Source organism: Lycium ferocissimum, chromosome 5 (assembly GCF_029784015.1).
Source record: "Lycium ferocissimum isolate CSIRO_LF1 chromosome 5, AGI_CSIRO_Lferr_CH_V1, whole genome shotgun sequence".
Lineage (NCBI taxonomy): Eukaryota > Viridiplantae > Streptophyta > Magnoliopsida > Solanales > Solanaceae > Lycium > Lycium ferocissimum.
In genome coordinates this window covers 61082004-61108873 of record NC_081346.1, presented here as the reverse complement: position 1 = coordinate 61108873, position 26870 = coordinate 61082004, and the positions used below count along the sequence as shown (strand labels likewise).

The following is a 26870-nucleotide window of genomic DNA, read 5'->3' as shown; positions in this document are numbered from 1 at the left end:
AACATGTCGTGAAGGACTCATTAACACACATTCACATCAATGGCAGCTGAGATGTTTTATCAAGCCTTAACAAAAGCATAGCTCAATAATATAACAGCTCATGTCAAGTTCATGCTTGCCTTAAGGACAAATAAGGAATTAATAATGGGATATAGTTTCAAGCAAGCTATAAATTAGTAATTGTCAAATTAGTAACACATATTTAATCTGAGAAGAAAACTGGGAAAGAAAAAACAGCCTACCGAAAGAGATAAAAACACTCTTGCTACTTCTTGTGAAATTTATATTCAAGTAAATTTTCCGCAACGAATGAATCTTGGTGGGAAGATTTCTTTCCTATCTGGACAGCTTATCTTAATTAGGATCTGCTTTCCTTTAGTTTCCCCAGAGAACAAATATTAGTAAAAATAAAAATTAGAATAACTATGTGCATATTGCTTTAAGGAATAAAAAACACGCTAAAAACATATATATTAAGTAACTTGCTTTTCAAATGAATATTCAGAATTTGAATTAGCTTCATCAGTCTTTTATACTCATCATTCAAAATAGTACTCCCATTGACACAATTTTTGTGTCATAGTTTGATTTTTTAGAGTCAAACTTCTTAGTTTTGATCATGAATTAGGACACAAAATCTTTTAAATTTTTACTACATAAAAAGTACTATAGATCACAATAATTAATAATTTAAAATATTTAAAAGACATATAAAAAATCACAATCAAAGATACAATTGTTTGATTCTCGAAATTCGAACATCGCCACATAAAGTTGGAACGAAGAGAGTACTATTATTAACGCGACATGAAAAGTTAAACAATTAGGTTGCAATAAATTGAGGAAGCTAAAGGATTTAAGATTTTTTTTTTTTTTTTTTTAAATTGTGAAGAAATAAAGAAAAAGTCTGAACTGAAAAACAAAAAGAACTGATAGTATCGTGCAATTACCCTTGTGAAGTGGGTGAATGATGGCACAAACAGAAAAAGCTAAATGCAACAAATGCTTACGACGAGGCAGGAAAACCGACACATTCTTGGCCTCTATTTCTAATATAAACTAGATGGCCTATAAAAAACGCTTACCTGATCCAAGCATTTTTGGATTATAGTATATCATGTGTATGTAGTTGTGTTTGGATAGTGATAATATATATATATATATATATATATATATATATATTATATTGATAATAAACATCGTAAGTTTGTCTTGTTTTTATGGATATATATATATATATATATATATATATATATATATATATATATATATATATATATTATGTTCAAAACACGATTAATATAACATTGTAGTTTTACAAAGTTGGCAAAAATTTATTAATACTTTTTAAAAAAGAAGACTTATTTAAAAGGAAACTATTTTCCTCGCTTTGAGATAAAACAATGGCAATATTTAAGCATCAGTTGATACTTTCAATTTTAATTCGATTAATTTAAAGGTGTAAAATACTTATTATTTTTTATCAAATTTTGATTTGGATAATTCTAATTCAAATTATTAAATTAATTTTACATGTTTAAAACGAAACAAAGTAGAAATTGATTTTCTATTTAAACGAAGAAATACTATTTTTAAATTTTTGGTAAATATTCTTGGTTTAACTCATTTTACTTGTCATGTTGTCTTTTGCATGATTTTTTAAGAAAACTTCAATTAGAATTATAATTTGACTAATTTACTTTATTCATTATTTGATCTCCATTTGATATTAATCTCTTTTCACATTTATTAGAGTAAGAATAAAAATGAAAAAGTAATTAAATTATATCTTATTTTACAATATAAATATTTTAAGTATATTTATTTTAGTAAACATAACGAATAAATGACATGGCGGAATAGCAAATATAGTAATTAAATATCTAGATTAGATCTCAGGCTAATATAAGAAAAGAAAGGAAATTGTATGTATTTGGCTACTTAACCTTTTGAAAAAAAGCAATAATATGCAATAATTTCATTTGCTCCCACTAATGGGTTAATACGCATGTGCCAATGAATCCACTATTATTGACTTGATGGGATACTTTGGGAATTACATGAATATTATTTGATTTTTTAATATATGGGGTGCACGTTTTTTTTTTTTTTTTGACATTGCTTATTTTTTTAATATGGGGTCTAGTTTTTTTTTTTCATGAGTTTGGAGAGGGTGGGGTCCACTTTTTTTTTTATGAGTTTGGAGAGGGAAGGGTTCACTTTTTTTCCTTTTTTTTTTTTTTTAATATTGGTTGGTGTTTTTAGTATGAGGTTCACTTTTTTTTTTTTTTTTTTTTTTTTAAGAGTGACTGACGACGAAGCATGGGTAAACCGATGCTTCTATAGTAGAAAAATAGAAATATAATAAAGTATTTCTATCTAATTTTTAAAAGAGTTGGTAATATAAAGTATAAAATGTCATTTTTTTGCCCTTAAATAAAAAAGTGGGACCACAAAGGACGGACGACTTAAATAAAAAAGTTTATAAACGGACGGCGATCTTATATATAAAGTAAAGTAATATATATATATATATATATATATATATATATATATATATATATTATGTTCAAGACACGATTAATACAACATTATAATTTGTCTTTCGTATCCAAAATCTTATTATAGTAGTGTTTGCTACGAATACAAAGTTGGCAAAAATTTATTAATACTTTTTAAAAGAAGACTTTATTTAAAAGGAAAGTATTTATTAACGAGATAAAACAATAGCAATATTTAAGCATCACTTGATACTTTGAATTTTAATTCGATTAATTTAAAGGTGTAAAATATTCTATTGCTAATGTATGTAAATTGGGCCTAAACAATACTTATTATTTTTTATCAAATTTTGATTTGGATATTCTAATTCAAATTATTATATTAATTTTACATGTTTAAAATGAAATAAAGTAGAAATTTGATTTTCTATGTAAATGAAGAACTACTATTTTTTAATTTTTGGTAAATATTTTTGGTTTAGCTCATTTTACTTGTCATGTTGTCTTTTGCACGATTTTTTAAGGAAACGTCAATTAGAATTATAATTTCACTAATTTACCTTATTAATTATTTGATCTCCATTTAATATTATTTTTTCTTTTATGACATTAATCTCTTTTCACATTTATTAGAATAAGGAAAAAAACGAAAAAGTAATTAAATTCTATCTTATTTTAAAATATAAGTATTTTAAGTATATTTATTTTATTAAACATAACAAATAAATAACATGGCGGAATAGCAAATACAACGATTTAATATCTAGATTACATCTCAAGCTAATATAAAAAAAGAAAGAAAATTGTATGGTTTGACTACTTAACCTTTTGAAGAAAAGCAATAATATGAGTCTATATGTTTTTTGTTGCATAATTTCATTTGCTCCCACTAATGGGTTGATACGCATGTGGCAATGAATCCATCATTATTGATTTAATGAGATACTTTGAAAATTACATGAATATTGTTTGATTTTTTAATATGGGATGCACTTTTTTTTTTACATTATTTATTTTTTTAATATGGGATTCACTTTTTTTTATTTTTTTATATTGCTTGATTTTGGAGATGGTGGGTTCCACTTTTTTTTTTTTACATATTGATTGGTGTTTAATATGGGGCCCACACTTTTTTTTCTTGGACGATGGACAACGAAGCATGGGTCTAAACCCATGCTTCTATACATTGTTTATTTTTTTAATATGGGATTCACTTTTTTTTTTTTATATTGCTTGATTTTGGAGATGGTGGGTTCCACTTTTTTTTTTTTTTTTAAATATTGGTTGGTGTTTAATATGGGGCCCACATTTTTTTTTTAGACGACGAACGGCGAAGCATGGGTCTAAACCCATGCTTCTATATAGTTAAAAAATACCAGATGATGAAAGCCCGTACTAGCAAGGGCCCAACATAATAAATAGTACCATTTTTTTTTAGTCTGTCTTAAAAAAAAATGATATATTTTTATGTTTAGATATCATTTAACTTGAAACTTTCCCTTTTATCTTTAATGAAATGATTTAAATCCACACAAATATCTATAACTTATTTTAGACCACAAGTTTCAAAAATCTTTCCTTTCTTTTTTAAACTTCGTGCCTAATCAAAGTATGTCACATAAATTAGGACAGAGAGAGTACCTTTTAGTAATATAATTATGAAATTTTTATTATAAAAAGTATTATAATTCAATTAACTGAAAATATCAATAAATTATTTTATTTAGTCTGTTTCTCCCATTTATGACTTTTCTGGTTTGGTTCTCCAATTGAAAAATTTGAAATACACCTTCTTCTACCGAGTTTTATGCCATTATCTCTTTCTACTCAACAAAACTGAAAAGCGCTTTCATGTGTTAGCATCTGCTGTAGTCTTAAATTTTTAAGTATAGACCAACTTCATCATTTTAAGAAAATATGTGTATACGTTTCTTGACCGTTTATATTTCGCCTTCTTTATGTTATTCCTCATTATTTGTTTGAGACGTACGTGTCTAAACTTATACCCAAAGGTATAAGTTTTAAATCTTTTGGTTTTATGACTTCTTTAGTGGTTTATGTGGTCAATTTAAATCGTTATTTTTTTTTCTTGAATTTCTCTTATTTAAATTTTCTCTAAGCGTACCTTTATCATTTTTTGAACTTATTATCATTATTTCAATGCCCTTTTTTTTTTGTTGCAATTTTCTCCTACTTCTTCACGTGGGCCCCATTTTTTTTAATTTTTTTTTTGTCTTCTAATTCTTCACGTTGACCCCACCTTAATTTTCTCTTAATTCTTCACGTGGACCCCACCTTAATTTTCTCCTACTTCACGGGGACCCCACCTTAATTTTTTTTTTTTTTTATCTCTACTACTATAGAAGAGTGGACTCCACCTTAATTTTTTTTTTTTTTTAATTTATACTATCATAGAAGATCCACCTTAATTTTTTCTTAAAATTTTCTACTATTATGAAAGAGTGGGCCCCATCTTAATTTTTTTAATTTATAATTTACTATTATAGAAGACCGTTTATATTTCGTCTTCTTGATGTTATTCCTCATTATTTGTGTGAGACGTATGTGTCTAAACTTATACCCAAACTTCACGTGGACCACACCTTAATTTTTTTTATCTCTACTACTATAGAAGAGTGCTACCCACCTTAAATTTGTTTTTTTTTTAATTTCTACTATCATAGTAGAATGGGCCCCACCTTAATTTTTTTTAATTTTCTACTATTTTAGAAGAGTGGGCCTGACATTAATTTTATTTTATTTTATAATTTACTATTACAAAAGACCGTTTATATTTCGTCTTCTTAGCTTGATGTTATTCCTCATTATTTGTGTGAGACGTATGTGTCTAAACTTATACCCAAAGGTATAAGTTTTAAATGTTTTGATTTTATGACTTCTTTAGCGGTTTTTGTGTTCAATTTAAATCATTATTTCTTTTTTCCTGAATTTCTCTTCTTTAAATTTTCTCTAAGCGTACTTTTTACCATTTTCTGAACTTATTATCATTATTTAAATGTCTTATTTTTTTTTTTTGTTGCAATTGTCTCGGATTTCTTCACGTGAAGCCCATCGTATTTATTTTTTGTTGCAATTGTCTCCTAATTCTTCACGTGGGCCCCACCTTATTTTTTTTTTTAATTTCTACTATTATAGAAAAGTGGATCCTTAATTTTATTTTTTTCAAATTATAGAAGAATGGGCTCTTAATTTTTTTATTTTTTTTTAATTTTCTACTATATAATAACATGAGTTTCTATATAGGTGGGTCCCTGAGGTGGACGACGATCCTATATAGAAACTCATGTTTCTATATAGTAGAAATGCTAGATGATGAAGCACGGGTCGAACACAATAAATAGTACCACATTTTTCTTTTTAATCTGTCTTAAAAAGAATGATATATTTTTATGTTTAGAAATAATTTAACTTGAAACTTCCCCTTTTACCTTTAATGAAATGATTTAAATCCACGCAAATATTTATGACTTGTTTTAGAGCACAAATTTCAAAGATCTTTCCTTTCTTTTTTAAACTTCGTGCCTAGTCAAACTATGTCACATAAATTAGGACAGAGAGAGTACCTTTTAGTAATATAATTATGAAATTTTTATTATAGAAAGTATTATAATTCAATTAAGTGAAAATATCAATAAATTATTTTTCTTAGTCCGCTTCTCGCATATATGACTTTCCTTGTTTGGTTCTCCAATTGAAAGATTTGAAATACACCTTCTCCTACCGAGTTTCATGCCATCATCTCTTTCTACTCAATAACACTGAAAAGCGCTTTCATGTGTTAAAGATTCGTTGTAGTCTTAAATTTTTAAGTATAGACCAACTTCATTATTTTAAGAAAATATGTGTATACGTTTCTTAACCGTTTATATTTCGCCTTCTTTATGTTATTCCTCATTATTTGTTTGAGACGTACGTGTCTAAACTTATACCCAAAGGTATAAGTTTTAAATCTTTTGGTTTTATGACTTCTTTAGTGGTTTATGTGGTCAATTTAAATCGTTATTTTTTTTTCTTGAATTTCTCTTATTTAAATTTTCTCTAAGCGTACCTTTATCATTTTCTGAACTTATTATCATTATTTAAATGTCCTATTTTTTTTTTTTCAATTGTCTCCTACTTCTTCACATAGACCCTACCTTATTTTTTTTAATTTCTACTATTGTAGAAGTGTGGGCCCCACCTTAAAACTTTTTATTTTATTATAGGGCAACTTACAAAAACAGCTACCTTTTAATAGCTTCTAACAATTTATAGCTACTTTTCTATATTTACAAATCGTAGCTAGTTTTTGTTGTATTTAGTTGTATTTCGCGTTTTTGAAATATAGAGTGTGCGGGAGAGTTCACATTTTTGAAATATACGGAAATACAAAATCCTACAGAGTAAAAACAGTCGTATTTATGGAATAGATTCTCTTCTTTCATTTTAAATGGTAAGTCAAATTAAATCAACCAATGACGCATTCGAAGTTCCATAACAACCCACGTTTCTCTCTCCAAATTACTCCATTCCAAACTTTTAGAAATACTTCCAAATACGTAAAAATATACACTGAAATACAATGAAATATGGTTGATTATTTAAGAAATATAAAATTGTAGTATGTGTATGTACAATGGAATACAATGAAATATATTATAAATCTTTTTTAAATTAGTAAATACATTGAAATACAACGAAATATATTAGAAACTATTTCATAAATTAGAAATGTAATTACATTGGAAATACAAAAATTGAAAATAAAGTGGAGCAAAAATAGGTTCTACACAAAAAAAATAAAAAAAAATGATAAATACAAGAAATATAGTGAAATAATACACCGAAATATACCGAAACATTTTATTGTGGGGAAGCTCCACAACTCTCATCAATGGTGTTTCTACAACTTTAACCACAAACATTCACCAAAAATCCAAGAAGAAGAAAAAATTAACATCTTTGAGAACAATTCTCCTTTATCATGCCCTTAATTTTTTCTATCCTACTGTGTGCCAACTTGAGCTTACTTTTAGTGTCTTCTCTCGTAGATTGCAAAGTTGGGCTTTTAAAGCAAAATTGACATGGAGCACTTCGAGCAATCCATCTAGTTTAATGGGACTTTTTTCAACTCCCAATTCCTTACCCAACGGTTTTCGAATTTTGTAAACTTTCCGTTGATCAAGACATCCATGTTCTTCTATTATCGTTGTCCTCCTTTATTCGTTACCTACACTGTGTGGGTAACGATTAAGGAAGATAGAATCGTGCTAATAATGATGATAGATAATGGCCGTATAATACGGTTGACAATATTGAAGATGGGAGAGAAATTAATTTGAAAAGAGAAGAGATTGGGAGTTATTGGGGAACATGGGCCGTAAGTTTCAAGAGACGCTTGTAGATTGTAATTTTGAAATTAATTTAAGCTACTAAAAATAAATAAAATAAAAGGTAGCTATTATTAATAAATAAGTCTTAGAAGTAGTTATGTCCAGTAAATTTTCCTTTATTATAACTATATTAGAAGAGTGGGTGGACGACGATCCAACCCACTCTTCTAATATAGTAGAAATATGGATGTCTGGAATATGTATAGACCTACATATAGTATGGGCAATAAATCATCCACTTACGGGCCATTTAAAGCATCCGTAATTAACCAACCCAAGTATAGGTTTTTTAAAGCATCCAGTTACTGCTTGTTTAAGAGCAATTTTAAAATTTAACTTAAATTAAACGTTTCAGTATGATAAATATATATGTAACAACTCTTGTGATGCAATAATTGAAAAATAGAACAACAAAAGAAGAAAATAGAGAAAGTGTCAAAAAATTGAGAAAAAAAGATAAATGTCAATGGTGGTCATAGAGAAGCGCCATATCACCATGTCTATGCCTAACTTTATACTCCCTCCGGATAAAAAAAAAGAGTCCACTTAGCCTTTTTTCTTGGGTCAAAAAAAGTGTCCACTTATCAAATCAAGAAAGAATTAACCTTTTTTTTTTTTTTCCAGATTTGCCCCTATTAAGTGTTATATGATCAAATCCCAATGCCTATTTAATTAGGGTTAGTTTAGTCAAATTACCTATTTTTGTCTAGGATTTAGTATTTTCTTAAGGGGTGTGTAAATGGCTAAGTGAACTCTTTTTTTGATCCGGAGGGAGTATTATATATAGATATAGATTCTCACTTAATATTTTTATTTTTTTTATTTTTTTATTCAGTGGTACTCTCATGTTCTGAAAATCTAGATCCTCATCTACCCATCACCTAAGTAGAAGTTCTTATCTCTTTTTTCACTACGTGAAAAGAAAATACAAAGGAAAAAAAAAAAAACTCTCACAGTTCAACAAAGATGACAATTTTAATCTTCTTTTTTTTATTTCCTCTCTCCCATTTTATGTGTCACATTTTTTTTAGTTTGTTCAAAAAAAAATAGTACAATTCTACATTTCATTAAAACTAATTTTGATTTTAAACTTCTTATTTTACCTTTAATGTCATAACTCATGTTCGTGTCACGTGTTGTCCGCTTTGGCCCAACAAAACTCACAGCTTTGTTCTTGGGTTACACTATCATCAAGCCCCAAAACGTGTGTACCATGAGAACTTGTGCTCTACCTTATAGTATAGCACAAACTTTTCTTTCTTTGTGCAATGTGACTTTGCCTTTATGCATCCTTTCTTTAAAAGTTTGTCAGTCATTCTCTTTGACCCCACTCCATCAATCTGCTCTCCATTATAAGCATCACACTTAATGAGATGATTTATAAACACAACAAAATTTATAATTTATTTTAGATTATAAGTTCTAAAAGTTTTATTTCTTTTTAAATTTTTGAACTTTCAAATACCGTCACATAAATTGATACGAAAGGTGTATTATTTAGAGTTTAAGAGATAAAGCGGAAAGGCAAGTTTTTAGGTCCAAAGTTGGCACCAATTTGGAAGTGAAAAAGGCAAATGCCAATTACCTAGAGAAGTATATAAAGAAAGGGACTGGAGTAGTATTAACTATCAAAGACTGACTTAACGCTCAAATATTTGTGCACTAAACCAAAAACTCCAAAAGGCATTTTCCGTCTTTTGGAGTGACACTTTGGCCCCTAATATCCTACTAGTGTACCCTACACACCTAGGACTTTATATTAATTTCAATTAATGCATATCTCAAGGTTCGTTATTTTATTCTTTCCATTATTTTAGTTGTGCACGTTGATGCTAAAAGCATCCCATAATCAGGACCCTTGTACACCTTTCTTCTCAAAGAAAATATTGAATCCAACACTTATTTGAAAAGTAAAAAAAAAAAAAAAAAAAAAAAAAAAAATTGTGTGTAACAGCCATAAAGTATCTCCAACTATGGAATTCTTTTTTTCCCCATATGACTTTACAAGTAAAGGGGGAAAAACCTATACTTCTAAAGAATAAGCTAAGGACAAACTTTTCAAATCGTTTCACCTAATGCGATGCGGTGGTCAAATAAATCAATAATTCGAGCTTAGAATTAAAATTACTTTTTATAATGAAATGGATATAGCACTGTGATTTTTCCATTCCCTAGTTTATAAAAATAAAAAATAATTGAAATGAAAGGTCCGAAATCATTGCAAGGTTTTTGTCATATTCTTAGGATGCTTCAACAATCAAGAGTGAGTGAGGGATAGTAATTATTGAAGATAATCAGACGCAACCTTTACCTAACCCATGCAATGTGGTCATATAATTATAAGAAGTTGGTAAGTAATTAAAGACTTAAAGTAAAATCTGTCTCTTTGACTAATACCAACGATATATTGCCCCATTACTCGAAAGCATGCAGTTATTGTTATAGATCTTTTCGTGTCCTCTTAAAATCATCAAATTAAAGAAGGTGAAATTAAAGAACTATATTAAAGAGAGAAAAAGAAATAAAAAGCAACTAGAGCAAGTGATGGGCGTGGTGTATTATTTATTGCAAAAATAGTTATAGACAGAATTTTGGAAGAAAAAACTTCACATGTTAATGTGTAAAAGTGGCAGATTCAGTGTGATAGTTATGAATTTGGGTTTACCGAAACTCAATAGCTTTTACTAATATCATGTGTGTATTAAAACATTCATTAAATATTTAACTATGACACAATTATTATTATTATTTATTATTTTTAAAAAATATTATAGTCATCCATAAACTTTAAATTCTAAATACCAAGATTAGATAAAGTATGACATGCATGTTCAATATATACAGATCAAGTCGAATTGAATTTGTAAAGTGTGTAAATTAAACCTTTCTCAAAATATTTGTAGAATTTGCTGAGCTATTTGTTTACTTCTTTTTATTATTTTTGGCCCTGTGTAAATTAAATCTTCCTGAAAATATTCTTAAATTTTTTTAATCAATACATTCTTTCTTACTTACAAACGGTAATTAAAAAAAAAAAAAACTTCAAAAACTGGAAATAGAAAAGGAAACAATGGAAAGTAGGAGAACGAAATGTCTTTTTTTATTTTTATTTATTTGTTTTATTTTTTGGAGAGTGAAATGTCATAGATGAGATCCACGTGTTGGTCAAGGAATAGTGAAAACGCAACATGATGTAGCAAGCCAAGTGGTAATAGTGGGACCCACGTGGATGCCAACCATGGAAACATTTTCCCGAATTTTAATCTGTCGCGGCTTATAAATCCATGCTTTAATCATTGCTTCTCCCACTTACATTACCCCCTTAACAAAGAATTTAAATTGCTCAAATTAAAAATGATATTATAATTGTCATCATTGCGAAAAACGGAAAATTGAAAATATAACAATTACACTTAAGTAGCTCTCTTCTATTTATTTACACCTTATTACATTTTTATATAAATTTTTATTAACAACACTAACATATCTGGTGTAATCCCACAGGTGAGGTATAAGAAGGATAGAGTCAAGACCTTACTCCTACCTTAGGAGATAGAAAAACTATTTTCGATAGACATTCAGCTCAAGAGAAAGCATAACCAACAAAAACTAAAAATATACGAAAAGTTTGACTCAATAACAATGAACAACGTAGTTTAAATTCATAGCACTGCCATGAAAGTTGTGACTCATAACCACTAGAATGTATCATCGTCCTCATTATCTACTTTTCAAAATGTAATATGAGCTATGTGCTAATTAGGAATACAGGATAAGAAAAATTAGTTAATTAGGAATATTTTGGAAGGTTCCAAAAGAAAATTCCGGAAAAAGAATTTGTAATTTACAACCAAATGCTAATATAAGATCACTTGTAAATCAAATGGTTAATAGTATAAGATAACTAGCTGCACAAGCGACTCATAGAGTACACTCTAATTGGAAAATTTTACTATACTTTGAAGTTTATACTGAAACTTCTAGAATACTTCCATTTTCAAAGTTGTTCGGCCAAAAGATATTAAAGCTGGAAATTGGAAAGGAAAAAAGGATACATGATAAAAGGGGCACTGAAAGATCTAATTTGGAGTCAAAAAAATGTGTTTTTTTTTCCTTTCAAAATTGTCAAAGAAAAAAAATACTTAGTGGAGGAAAATATAGGGCAAGGAAAGCCGACAAAATCCCGTTTTCAAAGTTTTTTGGCCAAAAAAAAAAAAAAAAATTAAAGCTGGAATTGCATGATAAATGAACAATTGATAAAGTTCCATTAGAGAAGTACAATGCCTTCTTGATATGACCTAAGAAACCAAAAAATAAATTTTAAAAAAAGGAGGATACATGATAAGAGTGCCACTAATTGTGATGTCAAGAAAATGTTTTTTTTTTCTTCTTCTTTCAAAAATACCAACAAAAAAAAAAAAACTTTGTGGGGAAAAAAATTGGACAAGGGAAAGCCGACAAAATCCCGTTTGAACGGGGCAAACGTGGGGTTTTTGTATGGAATTTATGTAACACAAATATTTCCATTAAAACAACAAAATGTAATGTGACAAAAAGTAAGTCCACCATTGCCACCACGCATGGCTTACTATACGGCGGCCGGCCACTCCCACCACTACCATTTTTTGCCGATATTGACAACATCATTTCATCATAATAAAAGGGACACATAAATACATATAACAATAATTATCAACTTGCATACCTTAATAATAGGGTCAAACCCCACTAGATATCCTTTTATTCTTTTGGCTTCGAGGAAATTCCCAAAAAAATGATGCCAAGAATACTACGTGCTACCTTTTCGACAGAGTTTGTAAATAATATTTATTTTATTAAGCCATTCAAATGACATTTATATGTAAGCTTTCTTAAAATGTAGGATTTAAAATTTGAAAATAAGATCTATTATCCGTTACAACAGGCAAAGACGATCTAATATTGTAAAATTTATTTACGCTGGCAATGTATAATATAAACACGATGAATTCATATTGTGTATACTGATAATGTAAATGATATAAACTGAAAAAATAACATCTGCAATAATCGATAAAATTATACTGATAGTATTCATTCTTTACAATATAAGTATATATTAATTTAAATTTTTAAGTAGTTTTACCGTTTAGTCATCATTGTTATTCCAAGTTTTAAATAGCAAAAATTCCCTTAAAAGGGACATACATAGTACCTTATTTATTTTCATTTATTTGTGCTTATGTATATGGTCCGGGGGCATTGCTTTGTTTCTTTGCAATATAAAGAGGGTTGCGGAATTTGGGAAAAGGGAAAAGGGAAAAGGAAAGGAAAGAAAGGAGGGTTGTGGAATAACTTTTGACAGGAACATTTGCAGATTTTTCAACATGCCAAAAATAAATAAATGAAAACATGTTTTCTCCATGCAAAATAGGAAAATGCATACTTAGCTAAAATTAAAGTCGTTTGAATTTGAAGTTTGAAAGATTAATTAGCTTTTGCTTGTGAGAATCTAAGTGTTCATATTAATTAAACTTTGCACCTTCTAGAAAATTTCTGTATATTTTTTAAAAATAGTCATTTTATATTTTACATACAAAGAATGTGTTCTTATCTACAGTGTATTATTCTAACCTTGTCTATTGCAGAGAGTTATCATATTCATAATTTTGTAGCCCTAGTTTTGCCTTTATTATTTTCTTTTTTCGTGTTTCAAGATGAGCTAGTGGATAGTGAGATCAAGAAAATAAACAAGGGGAAAGACCTTTTACAGAATTTAGAATTTTAAAAACTTAAAGTTGTATTGTAACTATCATGGTGAAAAAAAAGTATCATAACTAGTGGCGAGATTAGAATTTCCATTAACAACAACAACAACCCAGTGAAATCTCACAACGTGGGGTTTAGGGAGGGTAAAGTGTACGCAGACCTTATTTCTATCATGATATCAAAATTTCTATTAAGGGATATCAAAATAATCCAACGAAAAAGTCAAGGAAAATCAATATATAGCATGTGACTATATGTGACTAATCTTTTATCTAATCACACAGTGTAAAGGAAATCAATGAACACCTCTTGACTACATGTGACTAATCTCTTTTTGGTAATTTGATAGATAATTCTACTCCAACTTCCCTTCTTCTTTTTTTTGTTGTTGTTGTTGTTGGAGGGAGAGGCGGAAAGTAGCATTAAAGAACACGGCTAAATCTCCTTTGCTTAAAACACAATAATAAATACTCCTAAATAAAGGTAAACATGGTGCGAATTAATTTAAGACTAATTGTATTTTCTTCTTTACCTTTTCAACTAGTCACATTTTTTTTTTTAAGTCGGGCCAATAAATTCCAAATACCAAATTAATATACTAAAAAAACTCAATATATATGTAGGATTATGATCTTCTACTATAAAATAATACCAAGAAAAAAAAGACAAAATTTAAGCAAAGAAATTAAATTATTTAATACTTTGATAACCATACATCTAAATAGTTCATAATTTTAGAGGTGGACCGGAAATAGATTCAAGATTCTCCACAATATTTAATGCTGGATGACTAAAGTATGTTACATATTTCATCCCAATTGAAATTACTAGTAAAATATGTTACACATTTCATCCCAATTGAAATTACTGGTTCTTTAACCTTATAATTAGTTAAAAAATAATCACAGCAATAAACTTGTTCGTAAAACAGAAAGATCATAATCAGCTGTCATATAGTCCTTATTATCACCAGTTCCATTAATCCCCAATTTTGTGCTTCCAAATGAGTTTATTCCAACTTGAAAGCAATCAGCACACTCTTTCAATGCTGATTTTAGGCCTTGATTAGCAATTTTTGGGTCATCGAGCCGTTGTTTTATGTATGTTTGTGTATTTGTTGCATTCTCGATTCCCGCTTCAATAATGCGCACCGCAAAGCTTACTCGGTCTGTTGAAGACATGATTTTGAGGCTTGACTTCAGAATTTTCAAACATATGTTGGGATCTCAGGCTTCCCGGCCTTTGTAATCTATTGCATGCTTTAGCGAGTAAATTAGAAGAGACATTTTCTGATTTGGAACAGTGGTTTGTGATGATAGAAAGATGAGAGACGAAAAGACGAGTGTGAAAAGAAGGAAAAAATTACTTGAAGAAGCCATGGATTACTAGTCTCATTACATTTCTTTAATTAGCATTCTTTTTGGCCCCTTTATATTTATTTATCCATAAAAGGGGGAGAAACTAAAAAAGTGAAATTTCTAAGGTGGCTGTGGGTGGCGGGGTAGGGTAAGGTCCGTAAACGCCGATTAAATGGGCCAACTAATGCAAACTATAAGCCGGCAGTAAAGTGGGGCTTTGATGGGTAGCTTGTTCTCCTTTTACGGCGTGCTTTATTTGTGATGCCACTGTGGTAATTTATGCATAGTAAATGCACCCTGATTATTGAATTATGAATATACTGTAACGTAATATAGAATTCTAGGTAAATTCTAGTTTAAGTGAATTTCAGTTTGGCACTTATGATGGTTTGGCTTTGGTAGAGGTCATAACTTCAGTTTGACAAATTTATTATGGTTTGGTCTTGTCAAGTCATTGAATATGCATGTATGAAGTGTAACCATTATAACTTTGAAGTTCGGACTTTGTTAAGGACACAATTTCAGAAGAAAAATACTCGAAGTATAGTCATGACAAGACCAATTTTCGGGCAAAAAATGTTAGAACTTTGCTAAACGTCAAACACGATTTTTTACAATTTCAGTCTTGTAAATTCGAAGTGGTTCTAAAATGGTATTTTTATAAAAGAATTTCAACTTCAGTTACAACTTCAATAGCGTCCCAAAATAGATTTGTGTCCTTCGGCCAAGAAAAAACAAGACGCAAAATTTAAGTGGGATTGACAGTTTGCGGGCATGCTATGAGTTTTTAGCCACTGTTTTAAAAAGTAATAAGAAATAGTTATACTTTAATAAATAATAAACTTCCAACAAAGGTAACCCTACTTAAAACACAGAAGAATTTATAAATGTTTGAACCACACGAATCGTTCTTAGTTTTGAACTTATAAAGGTTTGAACCGCATAATCGTTCTTGATTTTGAACTTATAAAGGTTCGCACAAATCGTTCTTGGTTTTGAACATATAAAGGTTTGAACACATGAATCTTTTTTTAGTTTTGAAACTTCAGCAAATTTTTGAACATCATGAATCTTTCCTTGATTTTGAACTTATAAATGTTTGAACCCTATGAATCCTTCCTTGGTTTTGAGCCGTATGAAGCTTTCTTTTGATTCTACTTGTTAACTAGTGTACTTCTCTGCGCTTTATGCGGTTATAAAAAAAATTAAAATAAAGTTGAATATTAATGTCATTACTTTTATAAAAGAAAATAATTTTTTTATTAATCAAACATAGTTAATAATTTCTGAAAAGACAACCTATAAACAAATTAGATTAAATACGAAACAACTCATTTAAAAAAATTAGTATATGTGAACTTGAAAAAGTAGAATATTAAAATTAAAGTTAATCAAAAAAATCTTGGGATGTAAGCCTGAGATTTGACCCTCTTCTTCTTCTTCCTTCGAGACCATTAGTAATTTCTCGACACATGTTCGTAAGATTCACATTTTTTCATTAAATAAAAATAAAAGATTAAAAGAAGAAAATAAAAAGCATTAGAAAATTTTGGAACAAGAAGAAATATCAATCAAATGCATCCCTGTCATAGATATTGATAGGATCAAATTCCCTAATATCTAGTTCTTTTTCTTTCCCTTTTCCTTTTCCTTTTCCTTTATACACCTTTCTATTTTTACTCTCTTCATATTCCATCCTAGTAATCCCAAACTTTATCCCTAAAAAATCACTCGACATATATTTTCTTTTTTCGCCCATATGCAAACTTTGTCTCGATGGGCGCAGTAAATTGATTAGACTTATGTCGAGAACTTAAATAAATCAAAAGGACTTTTTATAACGGATGAATTTAAGAATTAGACATTATTTTGTAATAAATTCAATAAATAAGCTAGAATTTATATAGAATATAATCCCAAAAGAAAAATAGGTTAATAAATTGCCGAGAACAGAGAAAAGAGATATGTGTTTGTGAGTGAGCTAATTTAATTTCAGAATACTACTTTGTTATGTTAAAAATAGAGAAATAAGGTAGAGCTAGGTATATAGTTTGGAGATGAAATTTAAAGTCATAGAAAAAGTAATTTTTTTCTAATAGTTCATCTTTGAAAATCAAAAGTATTTCGTCGACTTCTACTGAATGTGAGGTACCTTAGTGTAGACGGAAATTAAATTTACTTCATACTTATTATAAATAAAAAAGACTATTGAATAAAACAGAAGAAATTTCTTGTACACTTTAGAAACATTACCTGCCACCATTAAAATTATAAATTAGGCCAATGGAAAAAAAAAAAATCAAAAACTCCTCCTTGTCATTTACTTGTGCTTTAGTCTATTTGCCAAATTCTTCAAAAATTATCAATTAAAAAGAGAAAAAAGAGAAAAAAGAGAAACGTTTTAAGAGAGTTATTTTAAAAAAAAAAAAAAAAAAAAAAACTATTCTTTCATACTCTCTCTAAAACAAATGCAACTAACAAACAAAATGAGACATAAAGAAGTAAACATTATAATATGAAATTTTAGTTGTTGCATATTAGTTAAAGCTATATCATATATTTTAATTTCTATCCTTCAATGATGAAAAATCCTGGTTAACATGTGAAAGGAATAAATCCATCACAGCAGGAGAAAAATTGGCCTATGATCCTCATTATAAGTCATGTCTATCAAAGCAAAAGTTCCTTATTAAGCCTAAATTTAGGATGCTATCACCTAATTTTGTACCTCTTCTTCAGGATCTCAATTTATTTGCATAGGTTACACACATTAAAAAAAATGATAAGATAGTCTACAAATAAATTCATCCTGTAGCATAAATATATATATCCAGAACTGGACTTCATCCATTGCAAAAACTAATTGAGGAGAAGAAGATAAACCTTTTCTCCTCCATTTGCTTAGCCGTGCATGGTGGGGCATATATGAAGAAAAAAAAAATATTGTGCTTGAGCTACATGTTGCAGCCATATAACAATTCTGCCATGTATACCAATTCCACAGCAAATGAAACAATAAGTCATATCACCATTCACCCATCATTTCTCATTTAATTAGATGCAAAGATTTCTTTTTGAAACGTTATACAGGGTCGATGGGGAAAGGTGTAATTAATTAAGAAATTAAGAGCTGCAATTAAGAGAGTAGCTTTTGATTTATTTTTTAATATATAACACATTAAAATGAGATAAAAGTCCAAAAAAAGGAGAAAAAAGATAAATGTTATTTTAGGTCATAGAGAGGTGCCATATCACCTTATCTATGCCTAGCTTTATATTATATATAGATTCTTCGAATTCCAGTAGCATTTGTTAGAGGCGTTCTTTGTATAAATTGGGCATATTTTTATCTAAAAAGATATTTATGTCAAAAGAATGAGTAAACATTAATAAATTTGAAATAATGACTAATATTTAATACTCGTAATGGGTATTAAAATAGGCTGTTTAGCTATTTTGCTCAATATAGTAGAAGTAAATATTGGGCTTTACAGCTAAGTGCTAAGGCCCACTTAAACTATACTATTACTGGTTCCTCTTTGAGTACAAACTAACAAAACGCGCCTTTGCGTGTTAGTCACAAGACTCACAACAGTCTCATTAATTCATATTCTACTTTGAAGTAAGTATAAATTGTTATTTATCATATATCAACCAGTACAAAATATTGATAGAAGTTTGCCAATTGACATATTAAAAAATAATCTTTCTCCCACTACTTTCTGCTACAAGAACGAGAAAATTCAAGATCAACATTTGGTGACCTTTGAACGTTTGTTTCACACTAAAATTATGACCCTTATTCAACCAAAAAGAAAAATTATGACCCTTAACTTAAGGATAACGTATGTCGAATGAAGGTATAAACACGTGATACCTGAAAATTATAATTGAATCGGAAAATAGAAAAAAGATGAATTTCATCTGAAATATATTTGAATGACTAGATCTCTAAATGATACTAACTTAAATTGATTCAAAGTTCTAAAATTTTGAAGTCATACTAATTTTGGACAAAGATTTTAAGTATTAGCACATAGATCCATGGGCGGATCTAGGGGAGGGGAGGGTGTTTATCCGAACCCCCTCGGCAAAAAATTATATTGTATATATAAGGTAATTTTTTATTTTTTTTTATGTATATATATAGATTTTGAATCTCATGAAGACAAGACTAGAGGTTGGCTTAGAGGTTTAGGGGGTTCGATATTCATTTTGAGGTTCCAAGTTCAAATCTCAGGAGCTACATTTTTATTTTTCGAACCTCGTGTGAAAATTCTTACTCCGTCACTGCATAGCTGATGATTATCATTATAAGTTAATGTGACAATTAAACATCAGATAAAGATAGCTGACATGTTTTATAACATAGATATTGGACGTAGTTTTTTTTTAACTCAAACTTGTGATTTTATTTGAAGTTTTTTCTTCTTGTTCACTATAATATTCATGTTTTATTCGTCAATTTTTAATTTAAGTATTGAGTGTTTGAACATGGATTTAAGTACCGTTAATAGAGAAAAAAAAGGAATGCAGGTCTTGTACGTGACGTTTGTATCTTAAAAAAGAATTACATAAAAGTTCTTTAATTTTGGAATCTTCTTTGTATTTAAAAATACCATATCACATGCACAGGGGAAAATGACAGTCAAACATAGAATGATTATTGCTTCGACGAAAAACTTTATTTTACCAAACACCCCCAAAACAAGCAATTGAGACGTAAGACACATTATCATTCTAAGTACTAAATTTGTTTTTATTATCCAAATAAATGAGTTTTCATAAAGTAATTTCATTACATCGACCATATATATAAAAAAACTTACCACTAATAGAAAAGAGGTTTTTTCCACAGACATCCGGTGGGAAATTTGTGCTATAAAATATGATTTTCTCAACGAACAATCACATTGGGAAAATACATGGTGAGAAATAGATTCCCATTGAAACGCTGAAAAACTTTCTAATTTTTTCGTGTGAAAACTCTACTATTTAGATTTTTCCCACTGATATTTAGTAGAAAATAGCGACTGAAAATTTTTCAGTGGAAAAATAGTAATTTTTTTAGTAGTGTACCCTATCATGTCACTTAAAAGATAGAAACAACTAATCTACAATTAAATAAAATAGTAGTAACTTAAATTGAATAGAGGTTACCTGCTGTAATAGGTTAAGTTATACAATATGAGTATATTAACTTAACTTTTTTTTTGGTTCTCCACTGATATTTACTATAAGTTTTGGAGCCTGACTAATTCGATTCGTATATGTAAGGCTAATTAAAAAGAGAAATACTTTCTACCAAGACTATTTTTCGTGTACAGAATCGAATTTAAAACCTCTGCTTAGAGATAAAGAAATCGTGTTTATAACACCATAATTCTCAATAATGTATATAAGTTAGTAATTGATTTTGAACTGTTTTAGTTTGGCAGTATTTTAGTTTCAACTGATGATAAAAATTGGGAATTAAGTCTCTGTCACCATAAACGCTCAGGTTTCTTTATCATGAGTGGATTACACTGATGAAAATACATAAAAGAAAATAATTTAAAGAATTTCCAAAACCAAAAAGAAAGAAAAAAAGGAAAAAAATTTAATTTATTACACACATGCAATTAATATATATACCATACTACCTATGCCAACCAATGAGCTTAGCTTAGATTAGGTGCTATATTACTGTAACAGTGTTGTGTACTACTTTATATCACTTCCTTTCTTTCTTTCTTCTTCTATACTTCTATAGTAGCAAAAAAAAAAGCTCTGTTTTTTTGCTACTTTTGAGGTTTCCTTAGCCTGTATAAATTGACCAACATTTAAGTGAATTGGTTGTTGTTTTCAGAAGATTTTGTGATCTTTGCAATTAATTCTGAGCTGCACATTTATTCACTTGATTCTTGAAAAGTTGGTTTTTTTTTTTTTTAAAAGCTGCAAACTTAGTTCAAGTTCCTTCTTTCCTTTTTTGACTATAAATAAATTGGGGCGGTTGCTGCTTAAGTGAACAAAAGGAATAGTTCAATTACAAGAGGAGTGTATACTTCTTCTTTATTGCAGAGATCTGGTTTACAAGAAAGAGACATCTTAGTACTACAACAAGGTAAGAAAATGGGAAAAATGGGTGTTTTTTTTTTTTTTGGTTGATGGGGTGGTTTTTTTGGATCTAGGGAATTCTTGGTTTTTGTTTTCTTGGGAAACTGGGGATGTGGAAGAGGGGAGTTTTCAAGTTGAATTTTCAATAGTTACTCAACTAATTGTTATTTTGATATCAATTTTTTAAGTGACGTTCTGAAATAATAATTATTAGTTGAGTGACCATACGAGAAATCAATTGGGAGTTTTTCAGCATTAAGGGGGACTCGTGTGTGTATTCTATCTTTTGTCTCATTTTGTGTCTTTTTTGTTGATGAGATCTGCCAGAAATTGATAATGTTGAGTGGGAAGCAAGCAGAGGAAGCAATTGTCCCAAACTTCAATGAAAGTGAACATGATGGTATTGGCAGTAGCAAAGAAGAAGTTGAGAAATTAGATGGAGAAGATCAGTCACTTTTCAATGTCAAGAGTTTCCTCTGGCATGGAGGCTCTGCTTGGGATGCTTGGTTCAGTTGTGCTTCTAATCAAGTATGAAACTTTAAAAAAAAAAAAAATCATTTCAGATGGTCACTCCACTAATCGTTATTATCTCAGAAAGTCATAGTCAGTTTCTTGTGGAAGGAATTGAAATGCGACTTCTTGAGATAATAACTATTAGCTTACCGTCTCATCATAAAGAAATTTCTTGTTTTGTTGACCATTTTGATGAATTTATTTTACAGGTCGCACAAGTGCTATTGACATTACCATACTCTTTTTCTCAACTTGGTATGGTATCAGGCATAGTGCTACAAATCTTCTATGGTCTTGTTGGTAGCTGGACTGCATACCTCATTAGTGTTCTCTATGTTGAATATAGAGCAAGAAAAGAAAAAGAAGGTGTTAGCTTCAAAAATCATGTCATTCAGGTTTGTAATGTTTTTCAATATTTTTTTTTTTCCAAAATTCGTTGTACAATAGACTCAAATGTGGTCTGACCCTTCTCTAAATTCCCCTTTTTGCACCCTTTTTATTCTAAAATTCGTTTCTTGTGATCACTACAAAATGGCAGTGGTTTGAAGTGCTTGATGGACTATTGGGACCATACTGGAAAGCAGCAGGCCTTGCCTTTAACTGTACTTTCCTTCTGTTTGGATCTGTCATACAACTAATTGCTTGTGCAAGGTATGGACTTCACTTTTTAGCCATGAAAATCATTCCCCTTCATTTTAAAAAGTACTCCCTTTGTGCCAATATACGCAACACAGTTCGGATTTCGAGAGTCCGAAAAACTGGTTTGACTTTCGAAATTTAACTTGAAGTAGGATTTGGTTAAAAACTTGATCTTGATGGTTTCCTTTTTTTTTTGGATTTGGAACAGTAACATATATTACATCAATGATCATTTGGACAAGAGGACATGGACTTACATATTTGGAGCTTGTTGTGCTACTACTGTTTTCATTCCTTCTTTCCACAACTATAGGATTTGGTCTTTCCTTGGACTTGGAATGACCACTTATACTGCATGGTACTTAACTGTTGCAGCTCTTGTTCATGGCCAGGTAAATAATCAAAAATAAATTTATGACAAAATTGTCATTTAGTTAAATTTTACTTTTCAATTTAATTTTTTGGGTATCAATTAGTAAAAGTTATTTTTGTATGTATAGGTAGAAAATGTTCAACACACTGCTCCACATAAGGTGGTGTTGTATTTCACTGGTGCTACCAATATTCTTTACACCTTTGGTGGACATGCTGTTACTGTGTAAGTTCTTTCTTTTTTTACCTGATCTTTCTTCTAAACTTTAAATACAAATATGCTACATATCTGTTGCAATTTATTTTATCCTCCCTCTGTTTCGATTTATATGAATCCATTTGACTAGACACAACATTTAAAAAAGAGGAAAAACTTTTAAAACTTGTGATTCAAAATAAGCCTTGAAAATTTGTGTGATTGTAAATCATTCATAAAGTGAATTTGTTTCCAAATTAGGAAAGAGGTCATTCATTTTAACATGAACTAAAAAAAAAATAGGTTCAAATAAATTGAAACAGAGGGAGTATTATATATGAATAGTATTATGTAATCATTTTTATCAATATATTACTTCTTCCTTTTATCTGCTATTTGTTTCTACACGGTTTCTCTTTGCAGCTTTTGCCTCCTACCTCGATTTTTGTAAATACCGACAAAATCATGAGAAAATAACCTTTTCTTTTAATTTTGTGGGCTGGGAAAGCAACAGTATATTACCCCATTCCATTTTCCCTTCACATGAAAAAACCAACAGTGAAAAAAGGACCTCCATTTCAGTAGTACTACAAAATTTTCTCACTTTTATTCCCACTTAAATATAACTTTAATTTCTCCACTATTCCCATATTATTGCCTATGAGCTTATCGTCGTATCTTGGCACGTTCTTAGCACATGGGAACTAGCAAGCCAAAGAGTTGTTTAGTCATTAAATGCGTCCCATTAAGAGTACTTCATTACATATACAGCTTTGAATTTTTATTTAAAGAATCCAATGCCCCATATTGTCGAAGTACTATACTACTTTATATGTCTTCTGTAATTATGGCATATGATTAGATTCCATATTCTTATTTCACTTTATTTATTAACTTATATATGAATGTAAAGGAGTTCGTACACATCATTTAAAACATATATAACTAGATGCAACTGTTCATAATAAGTGTGATATAACTTGAAAATAAGGCACGTTACCTAGCTGTCTGGCACAATATGTCAAATTATATTGATAGTGCAAATATTTGTTTATAGTACTCTGTGTGTGTTTAATCATTCTCATATTTATGATATATTTACTTTAATGCAGCACTGCAAAAAAAAAAATTGAAATTTGCGACGAACTGTGTCATTTATCTGTCGCTAAATAGCTCGTAACTAATTTTTATTTTATTTTTTATAATCCGTCGCTAAATAGGATTAGTGGAGAAATTTGTTGTTTCTTAGTAGTGATGATTAGCTAATTAACTCAATTTTTTTGTTTAAATGTAATTCAGGGAAATTATGCATGCAATGTGGAAACCACAGAAGTTCAAGTACATATACTTAATAGCCACATTGTATGTTTTCACCCTAACACTACCATCAGCTTCAGCAGTTTACTGGGCATTCGGAGATCAACTTTTAAACCATAGTAACGCGTTCTCACTTCTTCCCAAAAACGGGTGGCGCGATGCTGCTGTGATCTTGATGTTGATTCACCAGTTCATCACGTTCGGATTCGCTTGTACTCCATTGTACTTTGTGTGGGAGAAAGTTATAGGGATGCATGACACAAAAAGCATATGTTTAAGGGCACTTGCTAGATTGCCTGTGGTTATACCAATATGGTTCTTGGCTATTATTTTCCCATTTTTTGGACCTATCAACTCTGCAGTTGGGGCTCTTTTGGTTAGTTTCACAGTCTACATCATACCAGCTGCTGCCCATATGCTCACTTATCGGAAATCCTCCGCTCGTCAGGTACGCATTTATTTCTCTACCTCCCTATTGTACTTTGTGTATGTCTGTTATTTCTATGTTACGAGGATTCATCATAAATTAATACTCGAAATTATGAGTTAATGAACGTCTTCTAAGTGAAAATAAGGGGTGAAAAGAACTTTTGTGATAAGGTAATTAGAAATAATTATGTCCAAACATATTATATTAAACCTTTGCTGTGCAATGGCATTTTATACATAGATGATAGATTGACCAAAAAATTCACGGGGTTGTTTAACAAACTTATGAGACATATTCCCTTTGTTGACTCTTTTTACCTTATCGTCCAATTATAATAATGTAAATGATTTAAGTTGTATACACTGACTATACACACAATGTTTTGAACTATCTGTATATTTTAATTGTAATAGTGCGTTAATTACTAGGAGTACTATTTTTATTGTGTTATACGATTAATGTTGATCATAGGGATTTATCTATAAGTACCTTATGAGTCATTCGATCATGTCAATAATTTTCACACCGTTAGTTTGCATTATTAAAACTCTTATCTAAAGTACAATGGTGGGGGAGAGAGAAGGGAGGACACAAAGGTACAACAAATGCATTAATGGCTTGGATTTGGAAATATATGGTAGGGAAGAAGATATAGGTGGAAAGTCCATTTCATTTAGTTATAAGATACAGTCTCCCTGTTGTATTATGCCTGAGATGAGCTGGCTACTAGTTGACTGACAACCTTATGCCCCCTTGAGTTTGACATATTTACTATACTTCCCTATGAATTCAACATTTTCTTACAATGTTGGTCCCTAGCTACGTACTCACTTCTTCCCCAAAATTATGCTGTATTTGTGTTCATCAAATTGGAGCATTTTTCTAAATTAAGGTTACATTTTGATTTTGAACTTGCAGAATGCAGCAGAGAAACCACCTTTTTTCATGCCAAGTTGGACTGTTATGTATGTCATTAATATCTTTATAGTGGTTTGGGTTTTTATTGTTGGATTCGGGTTCGGAGGTTGGGCTAGCATGACCAATTTCGTCAGACAAGTCGATACGTTTGGCCTTTTCGCTAAGTGTTATCAATGCAAACCTTCACTTCCTCCGGCGAGTCTATCACCACATCCGGCACCTGTCCACCACTGAGAAGCTGACCTAGATCCGCCTCGATCGACGCCAAAGGATGTCGGAAAATTTCAACCTAGACTATCTTGTATTATATACATGGGGTTGTAGTAATACTTCCCTTACATGTGGTGTGTGTGCCAAAATTTTCATTTTTTCCCCTTAAGTTTCAATTTTTTCTTACAACATTAGATATAATAGTGTGTTGAATTGTGATGAATCCTTTGCTATCAAAAGCATAGGCTAATTAAATCAAGTTGTGTTAGTTTTTAAAAGTTCTTTCTTCCCCACTCTTGGTGGAGTAGTAAATGATTGTTGTTATAAAAAGAGGATTTTATATAGTTGTTTTGTGTCATTATTACTTGTCATGTTTCCGGAGTATATAATTAATCTCTTTTACGAGTTTAAAGAATTGCCAACACGGCCATGATCCAATACAAGTATCTTAATGGCTCAAACGACAGTCCAATGATCAAGAGGTCACACTTTCAATTCTAGTAATCTCACAAACATAACTATGAAGGTTTTGTTCTATAAATCGTCATAGTTCCAATAGCAAAGAAGGATTTAAGTTTTGTATACCGATAGGTGTGTAGATTTTTCACTTGATTGATACTTTTTTTTTTTTTAACATGTTAAAACCCATCATGTTAAAAAATATAGAAGATTCCTTTTAAGATCAAATAATTCTATCGAATTAGGTATAATTATATATTTGGTAACATCTAACTATATTCAGGATTTGGCTAGGTAAATTATATATATATATATATATATATATATATATATATATATTACTATTTGGTAGATTTCCATTCCCGCTCATTTCTACGCGTTATACACCCATTCACCACTTTGTTCTCAACTAGATCTTCTCACTTTCGGGGCAAGACAAGTTACCTTTAGCTAGGAGCCTACCTATCATTTTATCAAATTACTAATTACTAATATTTATCATTAGGATATATCTAAGTATATTAATAACTGATCTGATTGTGTAAATATCTTTTACGGTTAGAACACAAGAATAACCAAGTTTCATATGTGATCCTTTTGACTTGAGATTCCTCTTTAGAGGAGTGGGTCTTGGACCCAAAGTTTTCCTCTCACATGGAATGCACGTTTGGTTGCTAAAACCTTGTCATGTGCCACTCTTTCCTCCTACATATTCTCTCA

The 26870-nt window shown here is 29.9% G+C and overlaps 1 protein-coding gene across 2 annotated transcripts; it reads left to right on the top strand.

Moving 5' to 3' along the window:
• Positions 1-20671: 20671 nt before the first annotated feature.
• On the top strand, positions 20672-26045 carry LOC132057000 (auxin transporter-like protein 4). Of its 2 annotated transcripts, none has more exons than XM_059449425.1 (8): positions 20672-21103; positions 21424-21624; positions 21819-22004; positions 22148-22260; positions 22457-22640; positions 22749-22846; positions 24116-24581; positions 25482-26045. In XM_059449425.1, exons 2-8 carry the CDS (start codon positions 21433-21435, stop codon positions 25713-25715), a joined length of 1473 nt encoding a protein of 490 aa, XP_059305408.1. In that variant the 5' UTR covers positions 20672-21103; positions 21424-21432; the 3' UTR covers positions 25716-26045. The 2 variants fall into 2 exon arrangements, with proteins under 2 accessions (XP_059305408.1, XP_059305409.1); XM_059449426.1 differs by having other exon boundaries at positions 21415-21624.
• Positions 26046-26870: the final 825 nt, after the last annotated feature.

Excerpts from the sequence above, each read along its gene's own strand:
- LOC132057000 (XM_059449425.1), top strand. The coding sequence starts at position 21,433 with ATGTTGAGTGGGAAGCAAGCAGAGGAAGCAATTGTCCCAAACTTCAAT. Across the intron at positions 22,261-22,456 it reads CAACTAATTGCTTGTGCAAG|TAACATATATTACATCAATG; the intron begins GTATGGACTTCA and ends GATTTGGAACAG. Across the intron at positions 24,582-25,481 it reads GGAAATCCTCCGCTCGTCAG|AATGCAGCAGAGAAACCACC; the intron begins GTACGCATTTAT and ends TTGAACTTGCAG.